The 9,574-nt window shown below is 35.4% G+C and overlaps 3 protein-coding genes across 11 annotated transcripts in view; 2 read left to right on the forward strand and 1 right to left on the reverse strand.

Annotated features, from left to right (window-relative positions):
* Window positions 1-1,769, forward strand: part of LOC145727558 (uncharacterized) — a 98,981-nt gene extending 97,212 nt beyond the window's left edge. For 8 of the 9 annotated variants that reach the window (XM_081977189.1, XM_081977188.1, XM_081977190.1 and 5 more), the window contains one exon: window positions 721-1,769. In XM_081977189.1, the coding sequence (XP_081833315.1) occupies window positions 721-1,004 (284 nt within the window). In that variant the 3' untranslated portion in view covers window positions 1,005-1,769. Of the gene's footprint in view, window positions 1-653 lie in introns of all 9 variants that reach the window. The other variant, XM_081977193.1, reaches the window with a different exon arrangement.
* A 700-nt stretch (window positions 1,770-2,469) lies between these two features.
* On the forward strand, window positions 2,470-7,097 carry LOC145727590 (S-adenosylmethionine-dependent nucleotide dehydratase RSAD2-like). Its single transcript, XM_081977266.1, has 5 exons — window positions 2,470-2,856; window positions 3,640-3,860; window positions 6,359-6,525; window positions 6,578-6,767; window positions 6,826-7,097. Exons 1-5 carry the CDS (start codon window positions 2,565-2,567, stop codon window positions 6,988-6,990), a joined length of 1,035 nt encoding a protein of 344 aa, XP_081833392.1. The 5' UTR covers window positions 2,470-2,564; the 3' UTR covers window positions 6,991-7,097.
* A 55-nt stretch (window positions 7,098-7,152) lies between these two features.
* Window positions 7,153-9,440, reverse strand: Mps1 (dual specificity protein kinase monopolar spindle 1). The gene is made up of 7 exons (XM_081977242.1): window positions 9,266-9,440; window positions 8,930-9,205; window positions 8,436-8,874; window positions 8,057-8,313; window positions 7,838-8,001; window positions 7,565-7,782; window positions 7,153-7,507 (listed from the first exon to the last, which is right to left on the reverse strand). The coding sequence occupies exons 1-7, from the start codon at window positions 9,322-9,324 to the stop codon at window positions 7,241-7,243; spliced, it is 1,680 nt and encodes a 559-aa protein (XP_081833368.1). The 5' UTR covers window positions 9,325-9,440; the 3' UTR covers window positions 7,153-7,240.
* Window positions 9,441-9,574: the final 134 nt, after the last annotated feature.

Genomic DNA, 9,574 nt, shown 5'->3' on the forward strand with positions numbered 1-9,574 from the left:
GCATGAATTTGGAGCACTTGTAGTAATTAACCACTTAGCTTGCTAATAATTAACACTTTAAAATCAAAAACTGTCCCACTTATTACTAAACAAACTAAAATAATGCAAGTCGTTACGTGCAATCCCGAGCATTTTTACTGAAGTACCGTAACAATAATCATATAATATTTTTATCGGTCGAACACTATGTTTCTTTGCATTCTCTACTACTTATCTCTACTAATTCCTCATATTTTGTAGATTATTATATTGGTTCCAGTAGAATTAATATTCAGTTGATTAAATTTAGTTTCACGAGACTTTCACAATCGAGTGAAGAATCGTTTTAAGTTACCAGCTGCCGAAAAAGTAATGTGTTAAGTATTCGAGAAAATGTGTATTTTACTGATGAATTCAATTTTGTACTTCATTGCAATGCAAGTGTTAGGTTGGACTGAATTTGTATACTTTTTGGCCACAGCTGGTAACTGAATCGAATAGTAACAATTTTTAAAAATTGCATGCACATTTTCTCGACCTAGCTCTACCTAAACGTCTGGTCCAAAAATTTCGAATCAATTTTCTCTTGATCCTCTCAACCACCACCAAACACACTTAACCTTGCTCCGCCTTCGAAACCAAGTACCTCAGTACAAATGTTGGGGATTTTAAAGCTTCTGCCTCGGCACCGTGCACCCCGATGACGGAGACAACCGTGTGAAACGTTGCGCCTGCTTGCAGCCAAAGCGGCGCGGCCCGACTTTACCCCGGTGGCGGTAGTGCGGGCGTCCGTCCCGCCGCCCCGACCTAGCATCATCGGACGAGCCGACTTCTACGTACGTTATGGAGAAAAGGAGAGGGAGGCGGTCGCGTCCTTTGACTTCCTGGACGAGTTTAGCTCTACCGGCAGCTCTGTGGAGGATAGTTTGGAGACGCTGCCCGAACAGGAAGAGCCGGAGGCGGCTGTGCCTTGCCGCCAATCGAACGCGTCTCTTTCACGCGTTGTTAAAGTTAGTCAAGTCTAAAAGACTGGTACATTTTGAACACTGATTGTAACAAAATTGGAATTTAATGCGTCTTAAGACTCTAATGTCCAATTTTTCAGTAATATTTATATTATTTATTTGTGAATATGTACATTACTATAAGCATGTAGTTGCGAGTAAAGAAGTGTAATTTATTTCAGTAATAACTGTGACAAATAAGGGCGTAATAAGTTTTAATTTTTGCATCCACCCTGTAAATATATTTTATTATTTCTTAAATCTCGTATGGCGGAAATTAATAACATAAACGAATATGTAGTACAGTTTATGTACATTGTGATATATAAAATGTGAAATACGTGTAGGTATTTGTTTTCTATAAATGTGCGGTTTATAAATCTTAATTAATCAAAAATATGGCGAGTTATGGGGACAATTTCATTTAAATGTAAGTCAGCATAAATACTTTTACACAAAAAGTATTCAATATCAAACTCAACTGCATCAGTTTAAGTATAAAGTCGCCTTAACCCCATAAGATACTATACAAACTAAAAAACTGAGTTCAAAATATTAATTACTCAATATACATGTGTATATACGGACCGATTTTTACAATCCCACAACTTCCAAAACAACAAAGATCATCGGGAGTTTGTTATATATGCGACGTTTATATTTGCGACATCTTCATGTAACCGTTTCTATATAACTAAACTGTGTGTAGAGTGATGTATTTTTATATAGGGTACTTATATATTTAGTACAAATCTAGTACGTAAATAAAAAAAAACATCAATAGTTTGTTGCATTTTTCTTTTCCCTTATTTAGTTCTTAAACTGATCTCTTCTCAGATGAAAACCGTGAAAGAGAAAAAATTGTTTATCTCAGGAACTAATAACAAAAGACTTAGCATATCCAAAACTCACGGTCAAGGCAGAACTAACAAAGAAAATTAAAATTAAAGTAGGCCAATTGGGTTAAATTTCAAGAAGAGATCATCAGGGAAATTATTCAAACCTGATCCAATAATCTGATCCATTGCACAATATTACACAACTTTTTGATAAAAATGTGAAAACGTGTCTGATAAAGTTTTTGTTGTGTATCTGCTATTTTTAATTACATTGTCCTGTGACACCACTACAATAAATAATTACAAAGTGGATTTCGTAATCTGTAAATTTAATACCGACCATTAATCATACTGAAATAGGGAAAATACCTAAAATTGCACCAGTACTACCAATGTCTTAAACAAAGTTTAATCTTTCCTGCACAACTTAACACCTTTTCTGTTTTTACACCAGTACATTAAACACAAACATCTTTTAGCCATTTTGTGTTAGTTTTAAATGATTTCGATCATTCATTCAATTAAAAAGTAAAACGTTTTTTTATTTTGTTTTTTATCAGGTGGTACCGCTGTACCGCGGTGAAACCCACATTTATCTGCGCGACAAAGCTGAATCTCTATAAATACGTGGCCCTGGTCGTATCCTTTGTTTATCAACGTCTGTGAGTTTTCTGTGTATAAACATTTTCTCCGCATCTTACCGACTTTGCATATTTGCCTTTCCGGCGACACATATTATATCATGAATGTTGAACAAGATTTCTGCAAAAAAATGTGGACAGTTTTTTTGAAAATCTACGACCGCATTTCCAATAGTTTGGGAATAATCTTTTATGCTATAACGAGTGTTTTTGGTTGCGGTGAGTCAAATATTTCAAGCAAAAATGAAGAACAAATCATACCAAAAAGTGTCAATTACCATTTTACGCGTCGCTGCAATTACACTTGCGGTTTCTGCTTTCATACGGCAAAAACATCATACATGACTACTTTGGAAGATGCGAAAACAGGATTTGACATGCTACGGAAAGCTGGTAAGTCCCAAAAATTATTCCAATACATTATACAGGGTGTCTAAAAAGTCTGGAATATTGCAAATATCTCGAAAACTGCTGATTTTATTTTTCTCAAAATTTGCGTCTTGTTAAAGTAAATAACAGCGCATGACGTGAGGGTGAAATGAGGTTCGCAAGTATACAGGGTCAGTCACAAAGTATACCAACTTTCTTAATTCAAACCTAAAACACTGTATATTACTTCAGATTTTAAGAGTACTTATAAAGGCCAATTCAACGATATACGATTTTTTTTTTTTTTTTTTTTTTTTGTACCTACCTATAACAATGATAGGTGTAACAATGACAGCTAACGTCAATATAATGTTAAATTAATTGGCAAATTTTCCATCCTTCTCACTCAAAAACACCATTTTAAGTAATAGGAAAATTTGCCAATTAATTTAACATTATATTGACGTTAGCTGTCATTGTTACACCTATCATTGTTATAGGTAGGTACAAAAAAAAAAAAAAATTGTATATCGTTGAATTGGCCTTTATGAGTACTCTTAAAATCTGAAGTAATATACAGTGTGTTAGGTTTGAATTAAGAAAGTTGGTATACTTTGTGACTGACCCTGTATACTTGCGAACACACCCTCACGTCATGCGCTGTTATTTACTTTAACAAGACGCAAATTTTGAGAAAAATAAAATCAGCAGTTTTCGAGATATTTGCAATATTCCAGACTTTTTAGACACCCTGTATAAGTGAAACGCCTTAAAATATTGGATTATAACTAATATTTATAATTTTAGGCATGGAAAAAATCAATTTTAGCGGCGGTGAACCGTTTTTGCCTGAAGGTGGCAAACATTTAGGAGAGATGGTAAAGTACTGCAAAGATACTTTAAAACTTCAGTCGGTCACCATAGTATCTAACGGATCTTTAATCACTGAAAAATGGCTTAAAAATTATGGAAAATTCTTGGACATTCTGGCTATATCTTGTGATTCATTCAATGAGGATACCAACAAGGTAAATTATCCTTACTGAATATTTCCCTCATATGTAAAATCTCCCATATGAGGAGAGGTGTTATCGAAAACTTACAGCGATAACACAAATCGATAACACCACGCTAGAGCTCGAATCAGATGAGAAAAGGCCACCGCATCATCAATGACGCAGTTTTTAAAACTATTTCTTTCTCCTTCTACAGTTGCCGTCGCATTAGATATAATCAGAGGCGTCCTATTAAAATATTCCCGAAAATATATTGTTAAGCGGTCAAAAAGCCACTTGGCAACGTAGTACGGTTTTTACTTGGACACAATTAAAACAGATGCGGCAGCGGCCAGGGACATTTGGACCTTTTTATATGCTTTTACTAGCCGGCACTCTAAACGGTGTTGCCAAGTTTAAAAAAATGTAGTGGCGGACAGGGAGACTTAGGGGGTTAGGTTAGGTTCCGTTTTAGTCTGGTGTTTTGGTTGTATTGTTGATGGTCGCAGTTGAAGTTCACATAGTGTTATGAATAAAAAACGTTATTTTGTCAAAATGTCTTTCGAAAAAGGTTGGAAAGAAAGGTGTTATCATATACAGCCAAGGCCGTGAAATCGTCAGTAACGTCTTACAATTTATGAAGAAAGAAGCAGAAGGAGTTTCCATTCCTTTGAAAAACTTGTTGTCTTTTATTTTCTTTATTAAAAACGACGAAAATGTTTCATTTTACTGATAAAATAATAGCACGCCACTGACTGGCTGCAACAACTTGGAAAGTAACGAGAGCAGCAATATTTAAAGCGAGACGTACAGAGATCGTGACATCATCGTTTGATGACGCCTGTGGCCTTTTCTTAGCTGATTCGAGCTCTACATGTTAAATCTCCCATATGAGAAGGGGTGTTATCGAAAATTACAGCGACAATTCCACTCATGTACAAAAAATGCCATATATACGTCATCAAAACACGGTTTGCTATCGGCTAATAAGGAAGGAAGAGAGTTTGCTAGCGGATAAAAAAATCGGATAAATTTTGCTGTTGATTTCGTCGTTTCCACGGATTTTCACTACACTTCTATTGTTGCAATGTCTCACCTTGAGATTTTTGCTGGCACTGTCAATTTTGATGTTTGTTCGTTTTGTTTTGGTTATGGCTCGCTTCAGATAGAATTCTACTGCATAAAATCAAAAAAACCAGAAAAATTTATTTCTGCACAAGGCAGTCGCAGTCTTATTATATTATTAATTATATTCATGGAATTGTCTTATCAAATACCATTCGAGCTCAGATTTTGAACAGGATAATTTTTCCGCTTGTCTTCTCATACTTTCTTTATGGTACTAAACTCGACCTGTTTGGCAAAATCACTCGAGCTACGCTCTCGTGATTTAGTTACAACAGGTCTCGTGCAGTTACACCACAAAGAAAGTGTTCTAAGACAAGCACAAAAATTATCCGGCTAAATCTGAGCTCTTGTGGTATTGCCCCCGACAATTCCACTCATGTACAAAAAATGCCATATATACGTCATCAAAACACGGTTTGCTATCGGCTAATAAGGAAGGAAGAGAGTTTGCTAGCGGATAAAAAAATCGGATAAATTTTGCTGTTGATTTCATCGTTTCCACGGATTTTCACTACACTTCTATTGTTGCAATGTCTCACCTTGAGATTTTTGCTGGCACTGTCAATTTTGATTTTTGTTCGTATTGTTTTGGTTATGGCTCGCTTCGGATAGAGTTTTACTGCAGAAAATCAAAAGAACCAGAAAAATGTATTTCTGCCAGTACATGGCAGTAGTTATTGATTATATTCATGGAATTGTCTTATCAAATACCATTCGAGCTCAGATTTTTAACAGTCTTTATGGTACAAAACTCGACCTGTTTGGCAAAATCACTCGAGCTGCGCTCTCGTGATTTAGTTACAACAGGTCTCGTACAGTTACACCAAAAAGAAAGTGTTCTAAGACAAGCACAAAAATTATCCGGCTAAATCTGAGCTCTTGTGGTATTGCCCCCGAATATTTCCCTCATGTGTTAAATGTCCCATATGAGCAGTGCATTTTCACCAGAATGACAGCGATAATTGCATTTCGATAATTGCACTGTACGTATCCATAACGACTGCATTGTTGTAGAGCCTATTGCTAGTACACTAATTGTTGTCTTTGCGCAGTTTTTTGACTTTTTATAACCAAACAATGTCAAACGCGATGTCAACAATAAATTAATGAACGGTTTGGAACTTGTTCATTGAGCTCCATTGAGCAATCTATAGTTGCAGCAAAACCAAAACATTTTCTTTATTCGGGAAATATTCCCTAAAATTACATTCGTGCCTTAAAAATGACCTGATAATTCTGCGTTCAAACTTCTAAAAAAAAATATTTCGCCAAAAAAATATGAAAATAAACTCATGCAGTTAAGAGATAACAAGTTTTCATGCAAAATTATCGGTAATTTTTATGCACTTGTGCAATTACCCCCGATAACAAACTAGCGATAAGCAACACTTTCCAAATTCTAGTTGATTGGACGCTATCAAGGAAAGCGTCGAAGTCACGTAAACAAACTACACCAAATCCGCGATTGGTGCTTAGAATACAACGTTCTATTCAAAATCAACACTGTAGTCAACACCTACAACAAAGATGAAGACCTGACTGAAGAAATACTTCAACTGAACCCCATAAGGTATATGAAACTTTCAGTAAAACCCACCACCATATTACAATAAAATTTCCAGATGGAAGGTATTTCAGTGTTTACTGTTGGAGGGGGAAAACGCCGGTGAGGACGCTCTAAGAAACGCTGAACCGTTTTACATCGATGATGCAACTTTCCACGAATATATCCAAAGGCATCGGAATGTAAAGTGTTTGGTTCCAGAGTCAAACGCTAAAATGCAAAACAGTTACCTAATTCTGGACGAATATGTAATACAAATTTTATTAGCTTATTAGAAGAATTCTGATTGGGTTACGTGGCTTTCAGATGAGGTTCTTAGACTGCCAAAGCGGTAAAAAAATTCCATCAAAGTCAATTTTGGACATTGGCGTTCAGGAAGCTTTAAAGTTTTCCGGTTTCGACGAGGAAATGTTTAAGAAGAGAGGCGGTATTTATAAATGGTCAAAAGAAGCTGACAGGTTGTCTTGGTAATTAATCTACTCTAGTAAGAGTGGATTTAACAGGTTTTTGTACCTCTATTCTGTATTATTCGTAATAGTTTATAAAACTTTAATATAAATATGTGTTATATGTTGTTATACATGTCTTTCTTTCTCATCAAAGTAGGTTAACCACCCCCATTGAAAAAAAAAGTGAAAAATAAATACTGAATTTTATTAACAAATATAATTGTATAGAAAATGTACACTTTTGCAATAAATATTATCTCTCTCTCCTATTATCAGACTTTTTGAAGCAACTGCTCGTATTCGCAAATCAAATCGTTGACTGAAGGCCTTAATTTAACGTCATACTGTAAACAATTCTTAATTGTGGCTATAATACATGGAGACACCCAATCAGCTTTTGGAAAGCAAATTTTATGATTGGGATCCGTTATTGCTGTTAACTTGGACCATATTTGAGGGATGTGCTGGAACGGAGTTTTCCTGTATACTAACTGGTAAAGAATACACCCCAACGACCACACATCTGACTTGAAATGCACCTAAAATTGCTTTAACTCTAAAACTAAATTTGTTTGAGGGAGAAGTGTGAAACTTGCCTGGTATTTAGCAGTTTGGGGTGTTGGACTGTTAAAGTTTCCGCTTTTCTGCTGAATTAGGGCTTCAGGACTGATATAGTTGCATGAACCTTCTTGGTTAACTTTGTAGACGCAAGTCATATCCTCCTGTACTCTACTAGCAATCCCAAAATCAATTAATTTCAAGCCTTGTTCCACTCTAAGAAAGTTTGCAGGTTTTAAGTCCGAGTGAATGACACCTTTTAATACAATTTGTAAGAATGTGAAGAGACATTTTGAGCCAAATTTGAGTACCGTTTTTGTGAATTTGCTGAACAGAGTAAAGCATTTCCATCCAGTAAAACAGCAGCATGTGATTAGGTAAATGATTCTGTTTGGTGGCCAGCTGTTTTAATATTGCACTTAAATCATCACCACCTTTCTCCAACACTACAACTAACTGCTCATCACGAATTTCACTAAAAAACCACCCAAGTTTAGAAAAAAAAAAGTTTGATAACATCACACCCTCACTAATCAAACATAGTAATAATCCGATCGCAGTTTTGAAGCGATTTTAATAATTTGACTTCATTGACATATCCTTCAGTGCTGTTTGAATCTGATAAGGACACCATTTTAATAGCCACCAAGAATCTCTTTTCAGTGCAAAAACAGCAGAACACTTCTGAACTTCCTCCTTTTCCCAACTTACTAATAATCACATATTCCACATGGTTTACAGCTATTCTATCATACCCATCTGGACCAGAATACCTTACTGGTGAAACCTATTCAGTATTTAATTTCAGAATAACACATTTGTAGTGTTTTCAATATAAAATAAAGTCAAGACAGAAACTACCTTTAGCTGTTATTATCTTAAGAAACTCTCACACAGTACAACACTTACCTTAGCTTGACTATCCAAGACATCACCAGGTTGGTACCTCCCTATTTTTGACTGCATAAAAGGTGTTTGTTGGGGTTTTGAATACATGTTTGATTGCATAGATTTACTGATAGGTGTTTTAAAAGGTTGGCTTAAAGTCCCACACTGCCTACTACTTAAGCAGGCAGAACCCATTAATGAAGTCCTAGGCACAGTTGACTTAGTCTCTGTGGCTGGTATAATGTTTATTCTTGGGGTTATAAAATTCCTAGGTTTATCCAGGTTTTTTGCAGGTGTGACCAGTGTCAGCAAAGAGAAATCTATATCAAAACTATCACTGTGTGGTGCTGGACCATTATTTGAAATATTTTCCTTATTTTGCTGTTCTACAGTATTCCAAACTGAAAATGTGTTTTCACTGCCATCAGTATAATTTTCAGCTATAGAATTCAATTTGGGACTGGAAATAGTTGAGTGTACACTACTGTAGCATAGAGAAATTTAAATTTAGGTACCTTAAACTATTGCTTAAAATATTTTTTCCATGTTGTGTAGTATTGCGGTATGTGTAGAAGTTACCTACATTATTGCTACTTTCAGCTTTTGGTGGCTGTGCAACAGGGTTTTCCACACAAAAACTTTCATTAAGTACTTCCGAAATGTCTGCCTCCTCAACTTTCTCTGGTTCTCCACAGTCATCACTTTCCTCTGATGATTCATCAAGAAGTTGTTTTTTGATGTCTTGTAAATTGAGTGGCGGTAAATTAAACACCTTTCCGGGAACATACCTCCTGAAATTTTAGGTTCAAAATTTAGTTTGATTCAGACTGATTATTAGGATGTTCTAATACCATTTTGATGTGGAGCTTTGACCATCACTGTTTCTATCGGATTTATTCAAATCACTCATAATCAATTAATTATCAAAATACTACATTCACCAATTATTTATGTTTTTTTAAACCTTTTAAAACTGGTAAAAAAGAAATGCAAACAATTCAAAATAGCCGTTAATTACCTAGCTGTCAAAAGTCTAAAAATTATCCCATGTTTTGACATCTTCAACCAAACTATACTGCAACAAGCTTGTCGCGTGATCGCCTTATAGGAATGTAAATAGTACGTCTCGTGGTCAACTGCAATATAGTCTTGTAAATGTC

The sequence above is a fragment of the Ips typographus genome, linkage group LG4 (genome assembly GCF_016097725.1).
Source record: "Ips typographus isolate SLU linkage group LG4, UJ_Ityp_2.0, whole genome shotgun sequence".
Taxonomy (NCBI): Eukaryota; Metazoa; Arthropoda; class Insecta; order Coleoptera; family Curculionidae; genus Ips; species Ips typographus.

Bases quoted from the DNA above. Each gene is read 5' to 3' on its own strand.
- LOC145727590 (XM_081977266.1), top strand. From the start codon at position 2,565: ATGAATGTTGAACAAGATTTCTGCAAAAAAATGTGGACAGTTTTTTTG. The intron at 6,526-6,577 runs GTATATGAAACT...TAAAATTTCCAG, and splicing joins CTTCAACTGAACCCCATAAG to ATGGAAGGTATTTCAGTGTT. The intron at 6,768-6,825 runs GTAATACAAATT...CGTGGCTTTCAG, and splicing joins ACCTAATTCTGGACGAATAT to ATGAGGTTCTTAGACTGCCA.
- Mps1 (XM_081977242.1), bottom strand. From the start codon at position 9,324: ATGAGTGATTTGAATAAATCCGATAGAAACAGTGATGGTCAAAGCTCC. The intron at 8,002-8,056 runs GTGAGGGTGTGA...GTGGTTTTTTAG, and splicing joins ATTATTACTATGTTTGATTA to TGAAATTCGTGATGAGCAGT. The intron at 7,783-7,837 runs GTACTCAAATTT...TTGTATTAAAAG, and splicing joins TCAGCAAATTCACAAAAACG to GTGTCATTCACTCGGACTTA.